This window comes from Giraffa tippelskirchi, chromosome 5 (assembly GCF_054371585.1).
Source record: "Giraffa tippelskirchi isolate mGirTip1 chromosome 5, T2T-mGirTip1v1.2.pri, whole genome shotgun sequence".
Classification (NCBI taxonomy): Eukaryota; Metazoa; Chordata; class Mammalia; order Artiodactyla; family Giraffidae; genus Giraffa; species Giraffa tippelskirchi.
The window spans coordinates 165,194,624-165,222,588 of NC_137279.1; the positions used below are offsets into that span (position 1 = coordinate 165,194,624).

Genomic DNA, 27,965 nt, shown 5'->3' on the forward strand with positions numbered 1-27,965 from the left:
GGTGTACCTGCAAACAACAGATACTAGTGTTGAGTACATCCTAGTTCCTTTGGAGGGTAAGGTTGGCAACTTTTTATCCAGGTATGTAATACTATATGACTATATAAATGGACTTACCCTTATTGGCCTAGAGACTGTAGTCCAAACACTGTTTCCTGTGGACCCATATTCTGTCCTTTTCTGACACCTATGTCTTCAATGGAATTAAAGATCTTATTAGAGGATTTTTACTCTGCTGTTACTTTCTCTTCTAAGCTAAACTTAACCTTACATCTCTCCATACAGATGGCATTTATCCTGTTCCTTTCGTCTATTCGAAGCTCTTATGAGAAATGCCAAGGAAAGTGTAAAATCTTTTACTTTGCCCTAAAGCTTAGAATTTATTCCTTATAATCATCTCCTCAGAAAGATAACATTTCTTAGAAATGTTAATGTTTAAATTTCTTAAGTTTCCATGTCATTGCCTTGTCACTCAGTTCTTTGTGGCTTTTGAAGAAAATGAGCAAATTCTTGGTCACAAAACTAAGGGAGAGACCATGACAACCATGAACTTGGCCTGAGGGCTAGGAATTCTCCCCCGTAGTGAAACTAAGAGCAATTTGTCCAGACAGTTGTTGATACAGAAATAAGTAGGAAATCTGTTCCTGTTTGTGACCACCTGTATTGGAGAAAAGTTTGTATTTCAGTATAGGTCTAGACTGTGTCTATAGTATAAATCTCATTTGGTATAAAGTCTATTTAAAAAATTTTTTTAATTGACGGTTAATTGATTTACAGAATTTTGTTGTGGTTTTCTTGCTGGAGGCTGCAGGATTATAGTTCTTGCTTCCTGATGGGAGGGACTGGCTGTGGGGAAAACTGGGTCTTGCTCTGTTGGCAGGACTATGCTCAGTATATCTTGAATCCAATTGTCTGAGTGGGGCTGTGCTCCCTCCCTATTGGTTGTTTTGGCCTGAGGCAATCCAATCCTGGAGTCGGGCTGTGAAGTGACTATTTAGAAGCTCAGCGAACAAACAGGAGATAGAGCCCTGTGGGTCATATGTAGAAGAGTTGCTCAGGGCTACATGTCAGGCTATTGTGCTTCCTCTTGGGCTCACTGTGAGTTGTCTAGCATAATTTATTAGCAAACCATTTTAGGGACATCTGTATTCTTGTTCAAAGCTCTGGGAATATTCCCAAATACTGTCCTTGGGATCCAAAGAAGAAATAAGACAAAGCTACCTCCAGAAAGACCTAGTCACTGGGTCTTACACAGGTCCTAAGTGAAGCTGTATTAGAACGTTCACCCTGGGTGTTCCTGGTGGGAATAAAAGGCCCGGACTTCAATTATTCTCAAGGAATGCTTCTCTACTACTGAGATCTCTCACTAGCTATGAACAACAGCTTGTAACTCCCTGCCTTGGGCAGTTGCATACTCTTCAGTTCTAGAGGACTTCTGCTATCTAGGGTCTCCATTTCTCAATCCCCAATTTTCCCCTTGTTGATGCTCACTAGTGTGGAACTTACACACATCACCTTGATTTTTCCTAAAATCATTGCTTCCTAGTTTCTCCCATTTTCCGGCCTGGAAACCTAGTGTTACTCCCAACTTGTGGTGGTGGCTTCCAGGAGTATCTGGTTTTCTCTACTAAAAAAAAAAAAAAAAAAAAAAAATTACCCTCTCTGCAGTTCCAAGCAGTATTTAAACTTCAAATAGGCCTTACTTTTTCAAAGTGAGGCTTCTAAGTCAAATTTTCTTCACAGGGTTCTCAAGGCAAGAATACTGACGTGGTTGGCCAATGCCTTCTCCAGTGGACCATGTTTTGTCAGAACTCTCCACCATGACTCTTCCATCTTGGGTGACCTTACATGGCATGGCTCATAGTTTCATTGAGTTAGACAAGGCTATGGTCCATGTGATCCATTTGATTGAAGCGACTGTGGTTTTCATTCATCCAAAAATGCTAGCTACTTAACAATCTTAATGTAAAATAAGCCTCTCTCTGACTCAAAGTCCTCTGCTCATTTGCTTTGCCAGTCAAAAACAAATGTTTGGCCCCCTCCATCCAGTATTCCAGCTACCTTGAGGTTAGATCCTGGCAGAAAAAGTTGTTAGAAGTTTCCTTGGGCGTTGACAATTCTATTGGCCAGATGAGTTTGGACAAACCTGCAGACTTAAACTTCCCAAATAAGTCAAGTGTAGGAAAATTGTTACTTAAAGCAATAAGGGAAAAAAATATTCTACCTACTAGGGATGGATTAGTTTATATCTCCTATGATGCCTTCCTGTAAGCCTAATAGGTTTGCCATACGATTCTTCTGTCTTTGACTGGAAAACTTCCCAGAGTAAAATATCATCAAAGTAGCATTAGTTCCAGGTAAAGGTCAGAAGTGACATCCTCTAACATTTTTGGTTTTGCAACAACTGGAATTTGAGCTATGTGGCCAGCATAGCAAGACTAAGCTTTATTCCTCTGAAAATAGACTTCCTATGAGTATAGTTATAGCTTTATGTTCTGTAGGTATCCTTGGCAAGAGGCTTGCATTCCAGGATCTCTGGAATAGGAATTAAGGAAGAGACCAGCTTATCTTGGCAATTGGCTTTTTCTCTCCACCTCCACTTCACCCTTGCTGAGATGGTAAAATGGCTGCTATGCTGAGCCCTAGACATTACACCTGGGGTGTCTCCCTACCTTCTGCTCTTGAGGACTTCCACGTTGCTTGTCACTTTTACTAGGGTTCTGGACTGGTAGCTTTTCTTCTGTCTTACTTTGAACTCTTTAAACTGCTTCTGCTTCATGACCATGGAGACTATTCCACTGTGAAGATGTGTGATGATGCAGAAATAATTAGAAGCACTAAGTCACTCAGAATAAAGCCATATTTTGGGTAAACTTAACACCAAGGTCATTCATCCTTCCCCTCTGAGCATATTCCTTTCTCACCCTCCCAATCAGCACAGGTTGTCAGAACTCAGTCAGCCTCTGGCTTTTTTTTTTTTTTTTTCCCAAAAATCCTGCCAGTTTTAAGATGGAACATACTGTCCAGAACTAGGTTCTTCCTATTCATTATCTCCAGAGAGCCATCATGCTGGTGATGCCCCTTCTCTGCATGACTTCCCACCTGCTTGTGCCTGAGCCAGTAGTAAAGCTTTGAATTGCCTGATAACTGGCTCCAGTATCATATCTTTTGTAAAGAGAAAGCATCAGGCCTAGTAGTGGACTAAGCTGAATTACAACAACACCCCATCTACCCTTCAGGAAGAGCTGGTACTGTGATATTGAAGACTCATTCTTCAGCCATCTTCTTTGAAGACTCTAGGCTTGGTCTCTAAGTTGCTTTTCTTTGATCTCTAGCTTGAAGATCAATAAAGATGATACCTCTTGGAATTTCAAATGAGGCAAGTCTGCATATGTTTTAATAATAAGTCTCCATGTCTGTTTGCCAATGAGAGATTTGGAGGTGCTGCCTTTACAACTGTTAGAACATCCTATATATTCTAGATTCTCCTCCTGTATAAATTTGAGTTGAATTAAGCCTTGGTTCTTAAAGTTTACTTTTTTTTTTTTTTGATACTCAGGTCTGAGTGAAATACTACAATAAAATAAACCAGCCAAGGAGTTCAGGCATCTGTGGTAGTTCAGATTTGAGAACTCAAGTCTATGCTTGAGTCTTTTCTACACTAAAGAAGTATACCTTTAACATTTTTATGGGTGGGAAAATAAGAACCCCAGCCTATAAAGATCTATGTTGATCTTTGAACCAGCTGAAACAGGATTGCACATCTTCATTGCTGCTGTTGTTCAGTTGCCCAGTCATGCCCAACTCTTTGCAACCCCTGGCAACCCATGGACTGCAAAGAGGAGAGTGAAAAAGTTGGCTTGAGGCTCAACATTCAGCTATCTTCAGACGGCTATTAAATGGTGGGTCTTGACTTATATGTAGACGTCACCTGAAAGAACATACTTGAAACTAATACGCTTTATCTGCATGGTGGTGGTGGCGGTTTAGTGGTTTAGTAACTAAGTTGTGTTGGACTGATTTGTGACCCCATGGACTGGAGCCCACCAGGTCCTTTGTCGATGGGATTTCCCAGCAAGAATACTGGAGTGTGTGTTACCATTTCCTTCTCTAGGGGAACTTCCTGACTCAGGGATCAAACCCACATCTCTTGCATTGCCAAGCGGATTCTTCACAACTGAGCCACCAGTGAAGACCTATCTGCATGGTATTCATTATGCAAATATAATGGTTTAGAGCCTTTCAAAACAAGTGGTAATTTATGAATTTTTAAATATTTCATATATATGTAGAATCCAACTTCTCTAAATCTGAATCCAACCTCTCTAAATCTAATCAGTCAATTCTGAGCATTTTAGAATATCTCTTCTACTCAGTAACTTACTCCAACCCTGTTCCCCAATGATACTACTCTATTATCACTGCTGACTACTGCATTAACACAGAACAAAAGAGGCAAAAGAACTGTGAAAGTGGACATTTGAAGAATTCTTCAGTGTTAGGAATTTTATAGAAAATCTCAAGGCTTAACTTAACCCTTGAATAAGCAATATCCACACCACAGGATGGCTAAGAACATTATCTGAGCTGGCACTGTATTAGTCAGGGAGCCCAAGAAAAAACAGCATAGTCAAACTAGAGTAACTCAATGAAGGTCTTATTTACAAAGGGAGAATGCAATAACCCAGAGTTAGTAGTAATGGAAGACTAAACAACAAAAGATGTAGCATCCCAGGTTCAAAAGGAAAAGGAAGAATGTATAATAGATTCTGGCAGGGAGAAGCTGACTGCCTTGTGAGAAATAAGCTTTTATTGATGCATGAAAGTTCTATTCACCAGTGGTTGCCAAGGAAATAATTGCCCTGATAGTCCCCTCTTCCTGTTGACTTCCTGCTAAGATTCCCCCAACCCAAACCAAATAGCCCAACAGTCTTAGATGAGAAGTGTTTTTTCCCCTCCTTATAGGGACTGAAAGCAGGATTCAAAGGGACAAACACCATATATTCCACGTAGACACAACTGTCTATGTCTTGCCAACTCAAGTGCAATTGTCAAGCAGTAGTTAAGCCACTCCTAAAGGTGTAGCCCTTGGAATGGACTGCAAATAATTCTGAAAATCTTACTCATTCTTGAAGCCTGTCTCTCCAGATTTAACTGACATACTACATATGAAATTCCTCATGATCCTCTGGGACCAGTTTGAAAGTATCCTGCAAGACACCTGCTTGAATGTTTTTCATGTGCTCCTCTAACCTTTATTTCTTATCCTAAAGTTTCACATCCAAATAGCCAGCAAATGGGAAGATTTGGCTTCCTTTCTTTGATACTGTGAGAATCTTTTAGCTTCTGTCCACTATTATCTTCAGGTGCAAATAAGTCAATCTTGGCATCTTATCTATGAATATTCTTTCCTTGATATCCTTACATGTTTGCCAAAGCCTACACTTAACAGCGTTCACACTATAAAAATATGCATGTCCTCACCATGGGCTTTATGGTACCATGTTGGCATGTGGTGGGCTATGGATTACATCACTACAATAACATCAGTCTAAATGGTATGTACTCCTTCATATGAATCATACTAATCATGCGGTGGAGCACATGGACTAACTGGGAATGGGAATCTTGACTCTCTGAAATCTATGTAGGAGGCTGTCTTTGGGTGCAGGGCAGCAGTAGAACAACAAAAATGCCATAAAGATCTCTGGCACTAGTTCCTTTAATTAAAAGGTGATATCAGTTATATGTCAACCACTACTTTGAGTTCTGAGGTACTTACTAAAGCTAAAAATATTGGCTTCTGAGGTTACTAGTGACCAAAGTCCTCTCTTTTCACAGTGGAGATGGTTGTGTCTATTTTAGGAATATATGGACCTAAGGACTGAGCTTGTTGGACTTAAATATTGCCAAGAAGCAATGTAGAGCTCATACTCGTCCCTGTAGTTCTGTGAAATCTTAAACTGTTAAGGTCAATAACTGAAGTATACTTAATAGTCTGGAACATAAGAAATAATTTCAACTTGTATGACTAAAATTCTGTCAGAGGCTGAGACCAGCTCTGCACAAATTTAGCACTCTTTTGTCAGAGGGAATTCTCTTAACTTTGGTAGTTCTTGAAGATGTTACTTTAGCCTGTCACCAATTAAAGGTTTATAGGGACTGACCCTTGACTGTTCCTTAGATCAGGCTAAGACCTGGTATCATCACATGAGTTAGCAGATTTTATTTTCTCTCAGAACCAAGAAGACATTGGCTGGGTTAAATTTTTCTGGGTTCTGATGAGGATCTAGCAGTTCACCCCAGGACCTTCATGAGACCACTGGAAATAATCTGAAATTTCTTTTACCAAATCTTGACTTACAATGCTGTGTCAAACCCAAAAAGGAATTAGAAGTTCAGAAGACTTATTGGGGTTAACAACTAAGAAAAGGAGGGAGGGGCAGGATTAGGTAGAGAGAAATCTTACACTGTTTATAGGTCTAAGACTTGTGGAAAAGAAGTGGATAGGAAGAATTGAATAGGGAGGACTTCAGAACTATAGTGAACTGAGAAAGCTTCCGGCAGCCTAGCAGGGAGTCTCAGCACAAGGAGTACCTCTAGAAGAATCTTCTTGGAATGAAAAATGGTCAGGCTTCACTTCTCTCCCACAGTGCCCAATTACTGGGTAGGAGCTCCTAGGAAAAGCATGGACTCAACTTGAACATGATTGCATCCTAAAGGAAGGACAGATGGTCAGTTCTGCAGGGGAGATCAGAGGAGGGTACCTCTGTGGCTGCCACATAAGCTACAGTGGAAGACACTCCATGGCAATGCTACTGACTTGGCAAGAACTACTGTGCGTGTTAAGTTGAGCAAAGAAACCAGATAGGATTTCTTGACACAGGTCTAGAATAGGACATCGGGCCATCAAAACTGAATGTAGAGTTTAACCCCAAAGTCCCTGCCAACCTGGCAGAGAGAAGGTTCTCTAAACTTAGGATAACCTGTAGGAGTTGTTCCTCATTGGACTAAGAGGGTCAAGCTTTCATATAAACTCTTCTGCTTAGTCACTGGCCAGGGATCGCTCTCCTAAAAGCATTTAACCTCAGGCTAAACCTGTAGCATAGTCACACCCTAGAGGAGTTGATGGTTGAAGACTATCTACGGAGTGCCTTCTCTGTAGCTGGATGGTAAGTCCTTCAAGGGAGAGGATCTAGGTAGTGCATCTTTGAGTCTATCACGGCCAACGTCTCATCCACAGAAGACTGGTCAAGTTGTTCCATGTTAGGGAAAGGTTCCCCTTGACATTTAGCCAATGGCACAGATGGAAAATACCTACATCCATCCCCAGTGTGATGGTATCCATGGAAAATCAGTGCTAAGGCATTATAGTAGTTAGGCTTCGGTTATGTCACAAAGCTGCGACTCATCTAGCAAACATGAGCCTTGCAGTATTAACTATCACAAATGGCCTAGTGTGTGCAGTGATAAAAGAAAGGTTAGACACACACCATGAGAAGATGTGCTAATGGGACTTGGTAGAGCTTCCCTGAGAACTGCTTGCTATGTGAATCCAAATAACTTCAGCCATAAGAGGCAAGAAATGTAATCCAGTCCAAATCCTAGATAATAGGGATAGTTAAAAAAGACACAGTGGCAACTACCTGATTGTAGTACAGGGGATCAGAGTCTTAATATACATAAAAATTCACATATAAAAGATTTATGGATAACAATATGAGGATATGTTTAACTACAGATAATGAAGTTACTCTTAAGGTATGGCAGTTTGAGGGATAGACTAAGATTTTAGCCCTCTTGAGGGAGCTAAATGAAGGAAGGGTATACATTTGGGGTAATGTTCCACATTCTGTCCTCCTCTGCACACTCCTGCTTCCTTCTACTCTATTCTGTGGCATAGATCCCAAAACAGCCTCAACCATTCACAGGGAAGCTCTAGAGCTAGAATCCCATTTTGATTTGTTGAGTTTATATGGCTATAGTTTTATCTTGCCACGTAGGTTGGTCATGCATGCAGGCCAGTCTGGGAAGATGCATGACCTTAGGCATGAGGTGGCCCTCTGCAGCTGAAACAATCCATGAAGGAGCTGATAAGGGCTGTCTAAACCACACCCAGAAGCAACAAGCCCTTCATGGAAGTAGCCTGTACTGCATCAGCATCCACCATGCAGTGGGTGCAGTTTTTTGTTTTTATTTTTTTTTCCCACAGAAGGCCTCATGGCATCACTACTAGGGCATGGTAAAAACTCTGTCTGGAGGCGAAGTCTGCAAGTGAAGTAGGCAAACATAGTTATATTACACTTCTGGAGACTTTTATATACTAGTAATTTAGAAAAATTGGTAGACGATTTTAACTTGGGTCAATACAATATATACATACACAATATATAGAAAGGCTTTGCATCGTTTCTGGTGGGCTGTGTGTACCAACTGATCTCTAATCTATAACATCCCATCTGATGACTCATTCAGGATGGGTCCAAAGACTGAGAGCTGATTTTTAAAGCTGGACCTGGGTTACTGATGGCAGTGGATGGAATGTTTCTGGAATCAGCCTGGCTGACTTTTGCCTCTATGGCCAGAAAGTTCACATAGAAGAAATATAATGTCTTCCTATTACTGGGCGGTATAGAATACACTAGCCTTATCTGTCTATAATCCCTTTGCTCAAAGACCGATGATTACTTAGTATTTCAAACCGTGATTACCTTAGTCTGAGTTCTCCCACAGGAACAGAGCTTGAAACAAGGATACAAGTGCATGTAGTTTAAAGAAGGTTATGTGAAGGGAAGGAACCCCAATATAAAGGCACACACTGAGGTCCTGACACAGGGCAACTTTACTATTGCACTCCCTTTGCCTGAACTTCAGGATCCATACCCTAAGATTTCATAGAGTCTTGGCTGAGGTGTTTTATACTTTTTAAAACTAAAAAACCATGTAGGGAAATTTACCTAGAAGACCAGATCACAAACAACATCCTCCAACTTCACTTGCCACTCTACCTGCCTTTTCTCCTCAACCATTTTAAAATCAGTATCTTTAACATATCTTGGTGTTAAAAGATACTGACTTATGCTTTGTTTTCAAATTTGTCTAAAGATGCACACTAGTCCCAGAATGCAAATCACTTGGCCCGCATCATTGCTTTTGTTTACATAAAATTGACAGAATCGATCAAGCTTTAAAACCACAGGTATTACTGAAGATTCAGTTGGGAAACATTATATTACATCCTAAGAGGTAAGATTGGTAACTGTGCCTTTGGCTTGAAGTCACCTTACATTCCTCATGAAAATGAGAACTGGCAATATTGAGGCTTCTTTGTACAAAACATAAAATGCCTGGAAGATTTTATATCCATCACTGACATTGTGACAAGCATATTACATCTATCTTCAAGCCCTTTTAAAGATAGATCACAGCAAGTACCAGTGTTGCAACCTCCATGCAGTGTTACCAACAACAGAACACCTTTCTGTACTTAATACCCAATAGAATACCCTTCTGTGTATCTGGACACCTAAATCCATTCTTGACTTCCAAAAGAGGTGGTAGGCTGTGCTGGCCACTATGACTAGGGGTGTGAAATTCAGAGTTGATTTTTTTTTTTTTTAAGTCATGTTTCTCTGTATGTCCTTTTACCCTGTGGACCAAATTGGCTTGAAACAACAGTGGTAGGAAGGTGTATAAAACTAAGGAGAAAAAACTAGCATTGGTTTTAAGCCATCTAAGAACTAGACATGGTAAAACATGTCTCCACAACAAACTGAAAATGCTGCAAGAAATGGTAGTATTTTTCTCAACCTTAGTATGCACATCAGTTTTTGTAACACCAGATCCTGTAAGTACCAGATGCCAAGATGTGATTAAAGGTGCAAAGATCTTGAAGGAAATGCTTTCATGAAAGGAGATGTGAAAGAAGACTGGGGAGCCTGAGAGAGCCATCAGTCTGTTCTAGGTTGGACCCTAGAAGATAAATAGAAGAATCCACGACAGCCTTGCCAAACCTTCCTTAAACTGTGTGACTCTTCAGGAGTACTTGAATTGTCAAGTTTCCCAGTCAACTAGAAAACGGTCTACCTTAGTATGCCAGCCTTGTTGTCCTTGGGTGCAGCCCTTGCAAGATGGGACCGTGATACAAATGTAGATAAGATTTCAAAGAGCAGGAAAGGCCCAGATGAGTCATGAATAATCATTGGCTGTGAATAGCCTGGGGAGAGAGTGTCCTTGGTGTGAATGCTTCAAGCAACCTAGAGGTGTAATAACTGGAGATGATAACTACCCTCCTTACTGACAGACTCCTCAAGAGAAGGTCCTGAACATTCAAGTCTCCCCTTGTCTTAAGCTGTAGAAAACCATAACACAGGGGAGCCTCAGGATTTTCTTAATTAGTGGTTGGATAAACCAAGAACAGGGATTCCCTGGTGGCTCAAATGGTGAAGAGTCTGCCTGCAATGCGGGAGACCTGGGTTCGATCCCTAGGTCAGGAAGATCCCCTGGAGAAGGAAATGGCAACCCATTCCAGTGTTCTTGCCTGGGAAATCCCATGGACAGAGGAGACTGGCAGGCTATAGTCCACGGGGTCTCAAACAGTTGGACACGACTGAGCGACTTCATATTCACTTTCAAACCAAGAACATTTTGAGAGCTTAATTTAACAAAATGGGGAAAGTATCTTCAGAAATGAAAATACTTATGCAGAAGAAATGAAACCATGTGATAACTAAGTAGTCTCATGAAACACACTTGAAGAATCCTTATTCCAAAATAACATGCCATAATTTAATTAACTATTGCTGGTCACCCTCCAAAACTGGCCACGGATGATATCTGGCTTTCTACTCTAGGAATTTATGACCCCTATTCAAAGAAAATAGGGTCAACATTGTGTCCTTGCCTTTCTGGAACATTCCTGGAGAAGCAAAACTTTTTAATACAGGCTGACTGTGATGAGTTGGACACGGTAGCTGACAGAGCTCCTAAGATCAGTTCACATAACATGAACCCCAGGCCATACTTGTTCTGGTATTACTACAGGCCCAGGGTAAGGAAATTTATAGATCTTGATGTTCCTAATTAAAGGTATCAGCAGAAGTTTCTTCTAGCATTAAAGTTCCAGTCGATGTTCAATTCATTTCAGTCACTGTCATGTTGGACTCTTTGTGACCCCATGGACTGCAGCACACCAGGCCTCGCTGTCCATCACCAACTCCCGGAGTTGACCTAAACTCATGTCCCCACAGTTCAAAAGCATCAATTCTTCGGCGCTCAGCTTTCTTTATAGTCCAACTCTCACATCCATACATGACTACTGGAAAAACCATAGCTTTGACTAGCTGGGCCTTTGTTGGCAAAGTAATGTCTCTGCTTTTTATAAGTTGTCTAGGTTAATCATAGCTTTTCTTCCAAGGAGTAAGTATCTTTTAATTTCACGGCTACAGTCACCATCTGCGGTGGATTTTTGGAGCCCCCAAAAAGTAAAGTCTGCCACTGTTTTCATTGTTTCCCCATCTATTTGCTGTGAAGTGATGGGACCAGATGCCATGATCTTAGTTTACCTCCCTTACTAGTTGCTAACTCATGTCCTACTCTTTGCAGTCCCATGGACTATAGCCCAACAGGCTGCTCTGTCCATGGGATTTTCCAGGCAATAATACTGGAGTGGGTTGCCATTTCCTTCTACAGAGGATCTTCCCCACCCAGGGATTGAACCTGGATCTCCTGCACTGCAGGTGGATTCTTTACCAACTGAACTGTTTAACACCTTTGACAAGTCCAGCTACTAGGCTGGTGCCTGAAGGAAACAAGTTACTGAATGGTCCCACTGGCCTTTTATTCCTTGATTAGATAATCTTTCAGACTCTGATTTGTGAGGCTGGCTAGCAAAAGCTATCCTAGTTCAACTTTTCATTAAGCAGACAGGAAAACATGAAATCATTTTTCAATTAAGTGCTTCTCCATGGTGAGACTTTGTAGCATTGTGACCAATTGAGATGAAACCTAGCCTTTCTCCATCTTATCATCATTTTTTTTTTAACCCAACATCTGAGAACATACTTCTATAATCTTGGTAGGAATTGTATTAAAAAATTAAATCTGTTCTTGATTTCCATAATAGAATGCATGGGCCATTGTTTGAGAGCCACACTTCAGTTTCATCATGAAATATCTTGACTTCAAATGTTTATCTGTACTTCAGTCTATCCACTGAAAGGACCAGATTGTCTTGAAATGCCCTGACATCAGGTTGCATATCATGAATTCAGACCCCATCTTGGTCTTGTGAGCATTACAAAATCCTAAGAGGAAGGGGTTAACAGATCTTGCAATAAATGCCTGATAACAGGAATCAACAGAGAAGCCTCCCAGCATCAGTTAAAGCTCCAGACTATGAAGTTAAAAAAAAAAAAAAAAAAAAAAGCAGGGATGTTGGCATGCAAGGATATAAAACCCACCAGATGACTGTCCCAAGAAAGACCCAGTGGACAGTCTCATTACTAAAGTAGTAAAAATTATACTGATGGGAGGGAACCAGAATCAGAGAAACTCAGTGTTGGCTGTTCTCTGTAGGCTTGGGCTGAAAAGTAATTATATTACAAATCTAGATTCTTCAAAGGCAATGAAGAGGATGGCATCATCAAGAATAATACAAACTAGGTGGCAGTGCTCAATCATCACAAATAAGGATGTACAACTATTATGAGACAAAATGAACAGGGCTGACCAGGGAGAGTTGGGGATGCCTTGTTCTATTAGCTGTTTTCTTAAGGGCAAGAAATGCTACCAAAGACATGGCTCAACATATACAATCAGAAATCAAATATGGATGAGACTCAGGGCAGTCATAATAGGCATGATCTCTTGCCAAGTTCCCAGATGTGAGCCTCATTTCAGACTTAAAATCAGGACTAGAGAACATGATCATGCCCTGGATGAAAGACTCTACAACACTGTGGCAAGCATTGTTGTTGTTCAACTGAGCGACTGAACTGAACTGAGGTGACTACTGAGACAAGACTGCTGGGTAAATTGGTCATGTGTTCAGTCACATCTAGGTAGGGCAAGAGATTATGTGACCTCAGAGTCATCTTTTCAGACTCTAGTAAAGGGAAATATGGACCCCTAAAATCTGTTTGGGGATTGTATAGGAGTATCTGAAAGGGACCTTGAAGAATCTGGCTGTTGGAAGTCGGTTTTCTCTCTTGATTACCACTGCCAACCTAAAAAGTCCTGTCCTGGGATTATCAATATTGACACCAAAAGGATAAACACCTGCCTATTAACCTACCACCTCTGGTCAACTGATGCTACAGTCAGGGTCTTCTGAGACCTTCTCTAAAGATGAGAGAGCCATCAGAAAGGGATAAAGATCTGACCCTGTGAAGGGACAAAGAAGGAAGGACTAACAAGAGACTCTGACTGTGTGTCACCTTTCAGAAAGTTTTCACCAGGCAATAGGAGGTCTTAGAGTTAGATAGAACAGAGTTCTGTGTTGGGCAAGAGTGAGGTTTAGACTGCAAACAACAGAGGACAAGGCCTCAGCCTGAATGTTGCAGTAGATCCTGGAGGTGCGGCTGCTGGTAGCTGTCAATATACACATATCCAAACATGCCACAATTTGGAATAAAGGTACTGCCTTTAATCAACCATTTACTTGATTTTTAAGGTAAGAGAAGAGCAAGCATACTTCATCTCATGGGGCATTGGTAGCTGGTGTATTAGTATGTTGGGAAGAGTCCAATATTTTTCTAAGCATCAGAAAAGCATGCTAGGCTGAATCATCAGTACCTGATTCAGGGAGGCATGTGGCTTCAGTTTTGCATAAAACAGTATTTACTTCTCCTGTTCTGGAGACTTCTAAAACTTCTTAAAACTTATATCCCACAAGTTGAAAAAGATTAGACACTTAAAGCAATTTCAATGTTGTCCAAACAATGCTATAAGATGTTCTCCTAGATTTGCATTGACTTTTTCTTGCTGTATCTCAGAGCTCCCTTTACAAATCCCGTGTTGTAGAAATGCTAAAGATGTAAGTAACATACCACAGCAGTAGAACAAGCAGAAAATGTTCATATCCTTCTTCACTGTGGGGCCACTGAAAACCAAATGTGATTCTTAATATACTCTAGTATATTCATACACATTATTGTGATATTCAAAAAAACCAAAGCTTAGTTTACATTATATATGTATCTTTTTAAGTTTAAGTGGTCTACTCGATATGTTGTTTGCCCTTAGAAAGTGAAAATGAAGTTGCTCAGTCGTGTCTGACTCTTTGCGACCCCATGGATTGTAGCCCACAGAATTTTCCAGGCAAGAGTACTGGAGTGGGTTGCCATTTCCTTCTCCAGGGGATCTTCCTGACCCAGGGATCAAACCTGGGTCTCCCACATTGCAGGCAGAGCCTTTACCTCTGAGCCACCAAGGAAGCCCTGTTGTTTGCCCTTAATGAATCTAATCATACATGTGACTGCATGGTCCTCATAATACATCTGAAGTCGGGTTCTTCATCATTTTGAAAGTTGGGAAATTATAGTATTTTTCAAGATAATTTCCACATTAATAAGGTTGCTTATGAGCTACCAATTCAGTTTGATAGCAATTTTGAAGAGATCACCAATGGCACAAGTTTTCCACCTTTTATATTTTACAAAGAACACTTAGATTTGGCAGAATAGTATGATTTTAAATTTTATGTAGTATTGGAGAAGGCCTAAACTTTCTCCAAAATCAAGGCATATTTGTATTATGAACTCTAAATTATAAATCTTTATGGTAAATTATCACGTTGTTTAACTTCTGAGAATTCCAAAAGGCCAAAGAGCAACAGAATGAATGGGCCAGGACTGTGTTCACCAAGTCATATAATCAATTCACATTTGTATCAACGTGCTTTCCATGCTCATCACTATCCAGGGAATGAGAAAATACAGCAAATGGTGTCATCCCTGCTTTAGAACTTGAAGCTTTTTGGCCGTTTCTGTTATACATGAAGTAGAGAAAAGAGTAGGTGGGGGAAACTTGAAGATGTTAAGTCTGATACCTGAAATTCCACAGGAGACTTTGACTGGGGCTCCCCATTGGCTGAACAAAAGGTTTGAAATAAAGGTATAACCATTTACTTCCATTTACTTGATTTTTAAGGCAAGAGGATGGGAAGCATACTTCATCTCATGGGCCATTGGTAGTTGACTTATTAGTATGCTGGGAAGTGTCTAATATTTTTCTAGGCATCAGAAAACACGCTGGGCCGAATCATCAGTACCTGCATCAGGGAGGCATATGGCTTCAGTGTTTCATAGAACTTCTCCTGTTCTGCAGACTGCAAACTGTAGTCTATGACTGCCTGGAATCAAATCCTGAATCACAGGCGTGGCCAGGCTGTTGTGCTCTCAATGGCTAGGAGAATGTGAGCGAAGTATTGAGTGGGAATCTCAGTCCAGGGCACCTTTGAGAAATTTTCACCCAGGCCAGTGTTGATTAGCAGGGCAAAAATTACCCATAGACGATTCTCACTGAATTTGAAAAGGCATCTGCAGAAAGTTAGAGAACAGAACAGTTTTAGCCTTCAGAATATGTCATTGGAACTGAAATTACTAGTAGTTTTCAACAATGATTTTTGAGCTCTGTGCAATGTCTTGCACTTTAAGCTTAAATGTTGACAATATTCTAAGTTATCTAAAATTAACATTGTATATTGTATTACATATCTTGCTATGTATCTTAATCCTAGATATTAAGAAAATATTAAATACCAATAAATGCTGGTCTTAAAGAAGGAACAAAAAGCACCCTATAGTGTGGTGAACTTGTCCATTCACTTCGAAGCCTGAAGCTACCCAACAATCTGAGAATTTGAAGTATCAAGGGTGGCCTTAAGGGAAAAGATCTGGATTGAATCTGGGGTTTGCCCTGGACTCGTGTTTAATAGTCTTTTTCTGGTCCTTCTAGTGGCAAAGTTGAAATCTGAATTGAAGAGATAACAAGCTCGATTCAAATCTAGTTTGTGGGCAGGCTGAGATTTTGGAGGGCTGCAGTATATCCTAGATGAGTTAGAATTGTTGCTCCCAGGTTTAATCACTGAACCTTAAAGAGAGAAGACTAGTATCATGGGGAGGCAAGACAATAAAGGAGGCATCAGGACTTTGGTTAGTGATTAGGAATCTAGATACAATTCCATGCAAGATGTATGATACATAGGAACATTTAACGTACTCTCTTCTCAAACATTCTCCCAATTTGCCAGAGTAAGAGTTAGCCACTGGTGGACAATGTTCCTATTATCTTTTGTCCACCTAAAGGAAAGCAATTAGGACATTACCAACAAGTTGATAAGTGATCCAATTGCAAACTCTAGTATTAGAGATTGCTTTCTTGGCCTACTCCTCCTAGTAGGGCCCCTGACTCTCCCTAGGGGAGAGACTTAGTAGCCTAGCCCTGTTGTTACAGGGCAGTAGCCCTTAGCAGGCATGGCTTCTAGTGTAGAGATGGAAGTCAGCAGCAGCTGGACCCTCATCAATTCCCTCTCTGAAGTAGTCTGTGGGATTCAAGAGAATTATGTACAGAGGTGATGGTTCTCATACCGCTCTGCTGAAGTATCCACTAATTATTTTGTTTCAAAAAGATTCTAGTCATCAAAATCTCAGACTTAGAGAAAGAAGCTGGTTTATTCCCATAGATCATACAAGTTATGAGCCATTTATCCTTGAATATCTAGTCTATGGCTATATATCAGCTGCTTTTAAGTATGACACCATGATCACTAAAATTAGTTTGCCCTATTTCTTATACTGTTCTGACTCTAATCACTGAGAAAGACATTGTAGGAAATTAATAGTCTCTGAGAATATCTTTGAAACCATCAGAGTAACAGCATTTTGGTGGTGTGCAGGAATGGCCCTTGATCTCCTCCTACCTGCTCTGTGAGGCTTAGATGGGATGAAGCAGAGAAATTGGGTGTTGCTAATGTGTGAACTGACCAGTGTTCCCACGTCAGCCAGCCTGAGCTTTACCTAAACCAGGTAGCAAGACCTCTCACCTACAAAGTTCAAAATCATCTGAGAAGATATGTCAAAGACGGCATCCATAAGATGAGAGGGAATTTGTGGGTTCAGACCCTCCAAGAAGCAGGCATCTGATGGAATCACTTTGGGAAAAAGCTGAAAGGGTAAGAGGAAGATGAGAGCAGGAGCAGGTGAGGAGAGACTTTGAAAGGCAGTGCAGGTCTGACATCCGAAACAGGAGAAGTGGGTAGGAGGAGGCACGCTGCACTACAGTCCTGACTGGGGCTCCCCACTGACTGTCCAAAACATTCTCAAATTTGTCTGTAAGAGTTCTGCATCAGAAGTGAATGGCAATGTTCCTATAAGCATGCCATGCTTGGTTCTTAGCTGGGAGTATCCCAAGAAGATTGTTGCCTGTATGGATCCTGCAGTCAGGCAGGGCACCAGCTGGAGGGGGTCCCCACCATTTAATTTTCTTGTCCAAAATTCTCTTGAAAGAAATCTGAGCATCATATCCATAGAGATTATTTCTGTCATAAAGAAATAAATTAGTGAGGTGCATGTTTGAGAGCCAATTCCCCCTTGATTCACAAGGCTTAAGGAAGTTTGAACAGCTAAAATCATTAAGGACCCATGTTTTTCCAGATAAATCACTGACGTTAGCATAGACATGCTTTAGTTGAGCATGTAGTGTGTTTTGAACTTTTGTCTCTAAGCTAGTTTCTTGGCCTCTGCTTTTTCTGTAGGATATAAGGGCCTTCTTTAAAACTGCTAGAGATGCCTTCTGGCCCTCACAACATTGATATCGAGAGAGATGGATACAAAGAATAATCACTGTCATGTTAGGTTCCATGTTGGGCCAGGTAATTGAGTCCTGACAGATTCAGTGTCCTTGGCCCTACCCAGTGGTGAATTCACTGGTCCTGACAGTATAAGGGTTAATTGCTCAGTTGTGTCTGACTCTGTGATTCCATGGACTGTAGCCTGCTAGGATTCTCTGTCCATGGAATTTTTCAGTCAAGAATACTGGAATGGGTTGCCATTTCCTCCTACAAGAGGTCTCCCCAACCCAGGATTGAACCTAGGTCTCCTGCATTGCAGGCAGGTTCTTTACCATCTGAGCTACCAAGGAAACCCCTGACTATATAAGTGCAAAGAAAATGGTCACTGGCAGAACCCTCATACCATTTTCTTAACTTGGGTAGGAACTATCATCACGGAAGTGACAAAAGGAAAGTTTCTAAAGCTCATCTCTAGTAGAAATCAAATATTACATCCTTGAAAGAAATAGCAAGCAAGTATACCACTAAAAAAAAATATATCTTTCCAACATTTTTCCCTTAAACCATTGATCTGGTCTGTAGAAATCCAGGTTTCTGAAGAAAGTTTCTGGAAAAAGCAGATTACTTAAACTTAATTCAGTATTAGATGAGGTACTTTGCTAAACCGGTTATTACCACTTCAGGTACAAAGGCCTGGGACAAGGCTATCCATGTATATGATTGTCTTCATGGGGCTAGCTCATTCTACCTTCTGTCAAAATAGCCTGAAAGGACTGGTACATCTGGATATTCTGCAGAACATTTCATTAGTTTTCCATACTATATTGATGATATATTTGACCCAGATAAACTAGAAGTTGGAAATATATTAGAAGTACACCAGGATTGAGAATTTAAAACACATGAAGATTCAAGAGACTGTCATTTTAGTGACATTTTTAGGATTTTAGTAGCTTGTAGGGCATAACCTCAAAGGACAATCTTCACTATGAAGATAAAAGTACATCAATGGCTGATACAGCGCTTCAGATTCTGGAGGCTGCATATGCTCCTATGGTAATAACATTTGCTCTTTGTAGCATTTACACCAAATGACAGAAATGGTGCCAGTTTGAATGGTTCCTGGAGTTGCAAAGGGCCCTGCTGCTTGGATCACATGTGCACACGTACTAAGTCGTATCTGACTCTTCGCTATGCTACATGTTAGGGAAAAATATGAACTAGCCATTTACAAAAAAGGTTAAAAAAAACTGAACTAACCAATTCTCAACTGTTTTAGAACTGAAATTAGCCTGAAATTGTTACCACACCAGTTTTGTTTGCCTAATGCGCAGCAAGTCAAATGCCTAAAACACTGAGGTTTGCAATGATGAAGTTTCATTAAGGAGGCAGCCAAGGGAGAAGACACAAAAACAAATCCCAAATGCACCTTCCTGAAAATCAGGTTCAGGCTGTTTATGAGATAAGATGATCTGAGACGGGGAAACGGTGATAGAAAGTACGAAAGGTGAGGTGCTAGATGGGCTGTGCAGGCACGATCAAACTCCATGGCTCTTCATAGGATGCAAGATCAAAAAAAAAGATGTGTTATGAGGGTGGAGCCTTTGGCCCTCTGAGGTCAAAAAGTCATCCATTAAACTTTCACACAGGGCTCCATAAGTGATCTTGTGCAGTTCATACATGTTGGTTTCTCAAGCTCTAAGTTCCTGATAACAAATTTAGCAATTCTTACTATAGTAGCAGTGTTAGATGCTCAGTCATATCCAACTTTTTATGATCCCATGGACTGTACCCTGCCAGGCTCCTCTGTCCATGGGATTCTCCAGGCAAACATACTGGAATGGGTGGCCATTTCCTTCTCTAGGGGATCTTTTGGACCCAGGAATCGAATCTGTGTCTCCTGCATTACAGACAGATTCTTTACTGTCTGAGCCACCAGGGAACCCCAAATATAATTTAAGTGCTATGTAAATAGTTGCAGATGAGTGGAAAATTCAAGTTTTATTTCATGGAATTTTTTTCCATCTTTTGATTAAATCCGTGGATATGCAGATACAAAGGGCCAACTGTATTTTCTTCTCTCCAAATGTCAAATTCCCAGCAAATATATAATACCATATACAGTTTCAAATTAAAGTAAATTCACAGGTTTTGGGATTTTTTTGTTTGATTTTGCTTTAACCTGTCACATAACATACTGCCATGAGTCTTTGGATATGGATTCTAACCAAAAAAGCTGCATATGGTCACTCTCTATATGAGAGGTGTAAATATGTAAGGTGACATTTGTGTGAACTATATTTAAAACATGATAAACGGCATTATCAACATTACTCATGATTTAAATATTATGCATATATTACAGATCATCTCTATATCAACAACTATATAAGGAGAACACTAGAAAATAAAAATTTTATAATGGTCTTAGGCAGTATTTAAGCAATTGAATGTGTTATCTGAAGAGCCTATGATGTAAAAATTAAAATCAAAGTTTTGCTTTTTGAATGCATGGGCCATAACCCACAGAAAATGAGCAAATTGGTCAGGATCTTGTTTAAGAAGCAAAAAATTTAAGAATCAAAATATGCACACCATTAAAAATACTAATTCTGAGTATTATGTATCTAAAAATTAAATCACTCTGTCCAGCAAGTTCCAAAACAATCACACATTTCAAATATTAAGGCAACTGGTTCCCAACTAAATAGTACCATATAAAAATATGTCACTTCAAAACATTATATACATAGTGACAATAAATTTAGCTAGTTCTAATCTTTAATGCATTAATAAAGATTAATGACCCATATATCTGGGTTGGTAGAGTAAGAAAGCTAAAGGGAATTCAGTCAAAAATCAACTAAAAGTGAGAGAAGCAGGTTAGGTCTGGCTGGCCTGAGCAGGTTACCCCTGGGTTTTAGTGCCCCCTGTCTTTGCTCATTTGTCTTCCTTGAGGGATTCAGGAAAAGGATCCCTCTGGCTACTTTCTGATGGCAAGGGGGCATAGACCTAATGAGAGCCTGAGGAACAAAACTGTTCAGCATTCATCTAGAAATAGTCCATTTCCCAGCTCATATTTTACAGTATTAGAATTGCCGTATCTCATTCCTCATTCAACAGCTTTAGTGCAACATTTAAGAGCATGTTTTTATCAGCAAGTACCTGTTTAAAACTCTAGATAAGTTAAGTACAGGTTACCCAAGCATTAATAGTCCCTGAAGAATAGATCTTCTTCCCATGTGCAATCCAGGACTTTTTACCCTGAAAACCAACCTGAACCTGGCACTTTTGGGGATACTTGTTTTAGCCAAGTAGCTTATTGCCGTATTTTGCATATGTGGGTTTCGACGGTAATAGAGAGATTAAAGTATGCATAGATGCATGTAGGTGTGCTAAGTCACTTCCATTGTGTCCGACTCTTTGCAACCCTATGGACTGTAGCCCACCAGGCTTCTCTGTCCATGGGATTCTCCAGGCAAAATACTGGAGTTGGTTGCCATGCCCTTCTCCTGGGGATCTTCCTGACTCAGGGATCAAACTTATGTCTCTTATATCTCTGACACTGGCAGGCAGATTCTCTACCACTAGCACTACCTGGGAAACCAAAAGTATCAGCAACAGTACAAGCACAACCTTGTTCAGCCAGGATGTCATCTAGAGCTCTGCAGTTATATAGGACAATTTGCTTCTTTTGGGCAGCAGTAGCTAAGCTTCATGTGCTATTATGTTTAGGGTCATGAAAATTTCCTAATTGTGTGCTCATGTGGTCTGACTCCCCACCATGGTAAAAGTACTCTACAGAACATGTACCAAAAGCCATCTCCTTGATCTCCAGGTAGGTAGGAGGCCCTTTTTACTCTGGAGAACAATTTGAAAGAACTAGTCCAATATTGGTAGCCTACAGTCCATGGGATCACTAAGAGTTGGACACGACTGAGCAACTTCACTTTCACTTTTCCCTTTCATGCACTGGAGAAGGAAATGGCAAACCACTCCAGTATTCTTGCCTGGAGAATCCCAGGGATGGCGGAGCCTGGTGGGCTGCCGTCTATGGGGTCGCACAGAGTCGGACACGACTGAAGCGACTTAGTAGCAGCAGTAGCAGCAGTCCAATATTGAGTCTCACTGGAGTCACAGACAGCAAAGGGAATGACTAAGCACCCTAGTAGGGCTGCTGTTGTTTGGTCACTCAGTCATGTCTGACTCTTTGTGACCCCATGGACTGTATCTAACCAGGCTCCTCTGTCCATGGGATTTAGGGTGGTACTCCCAATTATCCAATTAACTCAATATGTATAGGCCCAAAGTTCATCACTGAAACTGCAAAGATGTGTCCTGAGTGAGCACAGAAAATGCCAGACATATTTTATACGTTGAGAGTCTCATTCTTGAGAAAGTCTAGAACTTATACAAGTTAGGGCTCACCATGAGTTAGTAAACATGAAGATTACTATACCTTATAGCTTAAGAGGGGGGAGTAAGTTGACCCACTCCTTGAAAATATACCAAGTCTTGCTATTGGAAATGAGATATAATTGAGAGAATAATAACCTGATGTTGGGATGTACCTTTCCAGTACAAGAAAATAAGCTAGGGAAGAGAACTGAGTAGGCTCAACTCTTTACTAGATGACATGAGTTTCCCCAACAGAAAAGATGCGGTTTTGGTGGCAGTGTCAAATTTTGGTGTCTACAGTTTCTCCAGAAACCATTATCCTTGTTCAGGTAGGGAGGATTAGGAAGAAACAGAAGATGAAGAGCCTTGATAACCATTCTAACTTCATAGGTTTTGAGTATGTGTCACAGAAAAGATATGGATGACTGAAAAGTGTTAATGGCTGAATCAAGGGTGATCAGTATGATTTTGTGAAGGTTTTGAATGACATTGTCCAATGTCTCAATAACCTCAGATATGCAGATGACACCACCCTTATGGCAGAAAGCAAAGAACTAAAGAGTCTTTTGACGAAAGTGAAAGAGGGGAGTTAAAAAGCTGGCTTAAAACTTAACATTCAGAAAACTAAGATCATAACATACGGTCCAATCACTTCACGGCAAATAGATGGGGAAACAATAGAAACAGTGACAGACTTTATTTTCTTGGGCTCCAAAATCACTGTAGATGGTGACTGCAGCCATGAAATTAAAAGATGCTTACTCCTTAAAATGAAAGCTGTGATCAACCTAGACAGCATATTAAAAAGCAGAAACATTACTTTGCCAACAAAGTACCATCTAGTCAAAGCTGTAGTTTTTCCAGTAGTCATGTATGGATGTGAGAGTTGGTCTATAAAGAAAGCTGAGCACCGAAGAATTGATGCTTTTGAACTGTGGTGTTGGAGAAGACTCTTGAGAGTCCCTTGGACTGCAAGGAGATCCAACTAGTCCATCCTAAAGGAAATCAGTCCTGAATATTCATTGGAAGGACTGATGCTGAAGCTGAAACCCCGATAATTTGGCCGCCACATGCAAAGAACTGATTCACTAGAAAAGGCCCTGATGCTGGGAAAGATTGAAGGCAGGAGGAGAAGGGCCCAACAGAGGATGAGATGGTTGGATGGCATCACTGACTTGATGGACATGAGTTTGAGTAAGCTCCAGAAGTTGGTGATGGACAAGGAAGCCTGGCATGCTGTAATCCATGGGGTCGCAAAGAGTCGGACATGACTGAGTGACTGAACTGTTCCAATGTCTCAAGACAGTACCTGCCTTTGCCAGCACTTGGGAAATTCTCATCACTGAATTGTCCTTCCAAGCCTGGGGTGGTGGGGGTGGGGTCAAGTGCAAGAAGGAAGCTTGAAAAGGAGAAAGGCAGTAATATTTCTAGTTCAATGTGTGGATTTAGAAGAATCAAGCAAACAATCCAACAAGGATGTTACTCCTTACTTTAGGATATTGCTTTCTGAATAGCAACTTAAGACCTATTAGGGTTTCACTATTCAGGGAGCTTAGTGTCTGGGGTGTAGAGCCAGCCAAAGTTGGGGTGATAATGGCCCTGATGTTCTCATATGGGGTGGCTGTCATTCCCCGTGAAGTTTCTGTAAATAGGACCTGAGGATCATTGTGGAGCTACATGATTCCAGTGTGATGAGTCCATGGCTTAACTCATTTTTAATATCACTGAGAAATGTGTCATTAATAGCACATCAAATTGTCCAGTTGAGGATGGATCTGGTTTTCTGGATGCTTATTTTTCTAAGGTTTCAACAGGACCCAGCCTATAGGAAAGAAATTGTGCAGAGGAACATCTGAGGCAAGCAAACTTCAACTTGTTAGAAGCAAACTTATGTAGAGCAGTTATACTAGCTCACAGTGATGGTAGTACATACCTGATAGTGTCTAATTCCTTGATTCCAATACCCTTTGGGTCTCCAAAATCAACTCTAGAACATAGAAGGGGGCTCCCATGTAACATTTTATTGGGGCTCAATGGAAGATTGCATTCAGGAACCACAATCAGCTGAAGCAGGGCCCCTAGTAAGGCCTTATTCCAAGGTGAATTTGTCTCTTGACAAATCGTAACTAAAGGCTTTAAGTGTGTTCTTCATCTTCTCCATTTTGCCAGCAGACTGCAATTGCCAGGAAGCACATAATTTCCAACCAACACCTAAGGGCCAGATACTTGAGTTATTTTTGCTACAAAAGCTCAGCCATTGTCACTTTAAATAGACACAGGTATTATGGCATCCCATGGTCCAGCCTAGAGGTTCACTGTCCTCTCCTTTAAGAGCTTCACAGCGGGCTTTTGCTATGAGCCCAAAGTTGGAGATGGAATGCAGCAGAACCTGGTCTTCCCAGAATCCCTGAAGTCCCCACTGCCACGAGATAGTCTCAATTCTGGCTAGAGCTTCCCTTCTCTCAGGTGCCTCTTTCTCTGTCCTTGTGAGAGTGCAAAGCCCAAGCATTAAACAGAGGTCTGGGAGATCTGTCTCTTTATTTGTCTTATCTTTTATCCTGTTCAGCCAAAAAGTTCGAATAAAATCCATATTCTAGTTACAGGTGTCCTGTGCTTTCTTAGAAGTCAGGATATAATCCACATATTGGAGCACAGCTCCCTTATTTAAAGTCCTTCAGGTTCTTTTCCAAGACATTCCCAAATATAATAAGAACACTTTCAAATCTCTGAGAAGTATTATCCAGTAGTACTGTTGCTGAACGCTTGTATATTGAGTTTCCCCAATCAAAAGTAAAAACTCTTGGGATTCAAAACTTGGGAGTTTATAGAAAAAGGCATCTTTGGGATTTCTGTTTGTTCATCATAGACTTCAAAGCAGAGTGTATAGGTTAGGGACAACTGGCTGAATATCTTCCACAATCTGATAAACTGCCCTCAAATCATATACAAAGTTGCATTCTTCTGTGCCTGGCTGCTAAAAAGGGGGACTATTATAAGGAGGCCGTCAGGGCCATACTGTAAGTCATACACAAGGACAGCTATTAGCAGGGGCTGAATCCCTGGCTCTGCCCATTTCCTTTTTTTTTAAATTTATTTATTTTAATTGAAGGCTAAATGCTTTACAATATTGTGGTGGTTTTTGCCATACAGTGACATGAATCAGCCACGGGTGTACATGTGTCCCCCATCCTGAACCCCCTCCCCTTCCTCCCTCCCAACCCCATCCCTCTGGGTTGTCCCAGTGCACTGGCTTTGAGTGCCCTGTTTCACGCATCGAACTTGTACTGGTCACCTATTTTACATATGGTAATATACGTGTTTCAATGCTATTCTCTCAAATCATCCCATCCTCGCCTTCTGCCCATTTCTCTAAAGGCTTCTGCATTCACTTTGGAATTTGGACCCAAGGACTGAGTCTGACTTGTACAGGTATAGGGCTGGTGTTTTCACTCTCCCCTGCTTCTGTTTCACCCGTACTTCTGGACTCATGTGCTGGAGTATCTCTTCCATAAGTTTTGTAGGCTATTCCTTTTGGAGTTGGTGATACTTTGTCTATTTGTTCAGGTGCATAGGTAACATTTGCACTTAACTTGGTTATTAAATCTCTTCCTAGATGAGGGATAGGACAGTCAGGCACATACAGATAATGATCCTTCATAAGAGTCTTCCCCATTTGACAGTCTAAGTGCAGGAGAAAGGTCTTTTTCAGGGTTTTTTCCAGACACTTCAGTTATTAATAATCTAAAAATAAAGTTTACAAAGCCAGGTATTTAGAACTGAGTAGGTGGCCCCCACATTGATCAGAAAGTCAAAAATTTATTTCCCATATTTGAAGTCAACCAGGCTCCATAAGGGAAATACTAATTGACTTTGCAGAATTTAAAAGAACCCTTGGGGCACATTGTTCTTGGTTACCCATTCTCAGCTCAGGTATATGAATGTTCCCCCATAGTTCACCTTCTTCAGGAGCTTCACTCAAGATTGGACCCTCTATTCCAGCACGAGTGCTATTTGTAATCTGTATGTTGTCCAGGTTCCTCTTGAGGACCCTGGAAATTCTTCCTGCTACTGGGTCTCTTGTGAGGGACTTCACTTTGGTCTAGCATTTCCCTGTGGCAAGTTAGCCACCAACAGAGGAGACTGTTCCATCTTTTGTGGCTTCCTCTTCTCCTGAACCTGGCCTCTGTTATTGAAAACTTGATACACAAATTCACCCAGTTGAGACATAGGCTTCCCTATTGCTTCTGTACTTCTTGTAACTTCCTCTATATGTCCGGAGTACATGGACTATTGAATACCATCTTGAAGTTCTTTGTATCACAGGATATATCTATAGCAGTGTGTTGCCTAAAGACCTCAAAAAATTTTTCAAGAAACTCTAAAAGCTCCTTTGGTTTTTGTTTTCTTACTGTACTTCATGCAGGTTTTATATTTGGGGCACCTCTTTTAATAGTCCTGCAAGAATAAAATCTTGTGAATGTTCAAGTTTGGTCTACCTCCCATGTTCACATCCCAATTAGGATCCACTGTTTGTATAGCTGTGCCTGCTGCACACACAACCTGTACACCATGTTGCCAGGGGATGTTGGCATGAATCCCATCTGATTTCTTGATAGCTTTTCCTAGCACCAGTCTACAGTCTTCTGAAACAAGAAAGGAACTTAATTTCTAATGTCTTTCCCAGTTGGGCTGTGGATTGAAAGTGTTTTCTTATCGTTGTTGTTGTTGTTCTCTTTGGGTCATCTGGGTAAGCTGACATATTCCAATCCAATAAATACAGAGTTGAAAAGGAGGAATGGACCCAAATAATCCCATCAGCTACCCAATCTGACTTCATACCTCCACTGCAACTTGCCTTGATGGATAATGCCCTGCCTGGTTTGAGTAGCTCCTTGGTCAAAGTAAATACCCTGATAGGGTAAAGGGGAGATGATTCCTATTTCTAGACCCTGAGGGATTGGATCAGGGGCAGACTGGGGTTATTATGGAGAATCAGCCAGGTCACTATATGGGGGTAGAGGAGGAGCAGTCAGAGTTCAACTGAGTTAACAGCAGGTCTTTCCCTTACCATTGGAATCAGGCAAAAAATGTTTGCCTTTCCTCCCTATTGAACCGTAATGTTTTCTTTGCAAAAGTTTATTCTGGTACAAGAACATAAAAGGTAGTATATAAGGTTTTTTACCTCTTTTTTTCTTTTCATTGAGTAGTTAAATCGAATTGTATTAGTTAAATCTAAAATTGTATTATAATTTAAAGAACCATTTTAAGACTATTTTTCTCCAGAGCCTAAAGAATATTTGTGATCAAGAAGCATTATGAAAAATACCATCTTTTTTTTCATTTTCATGAGTTGATAAGTAAACTTTGCACAATTTGGGGGAATGCAACCTTGAGGGCTACAAGGGGGAATGGAATTAACATTGCCCATTTTGGAGGGTTTTTCCCTGTGCAGCTGCAGCAAGCAAAACATTTGTAAGGGTCTGACTAGGTAGAATTAGCAGGAATTATCCAACCAACAAAGTTCAGGTGAGTCAGCCCCAGATGAGCTGCTAATACCAACTGCTTCACCAGGAATGATGAAGGCCCAGAAGAACAGCTCTCTTAAAAGGGAGTCCACAGTATGTTGTTATGCACTATGGGCAGATGACCCAACACCTCCATAAATTTCCTGGTCACCTGGAACTTCCCAAGAGACTGCAGGGAATTGTACCTCTTTAGAGTCAAAGAATCCCCCTAAAGTTATCTCCTTAAGGGAGTTTTATTACAGTTACCAAAA

At 40.8% G+C, this 27,965-nt stretch overlaps 1 protein-coding gene across 1 annotated transcript in view; it reads right to left on the minus strand.

The window, feature by feature from the left end:
- Positions 1–27,965, minus strand: part of LOC145504381 (uncharacterized) — a 234,473-nt gene that overhangs the window by 110,725 nt on the left and 95,783 nt on the right. Inside the window, exons 2-3 of the mRNA XM_081484995.1 lie at positions 15,050–15,539; positions 118–193 (exon numbers count right to left, since the gene is read on the minus strand). Coding sequence (XP_081341121.1) covers positions 118–193; positions 15,050–15,087 — 114 coding nt within the window. The 5' untranslated portion in view covers positions 15,088–15,539. The remainder of the gene's footprint in view (positions 1–117; positions 194–15,049; positions 15,540–27,965) is intronic.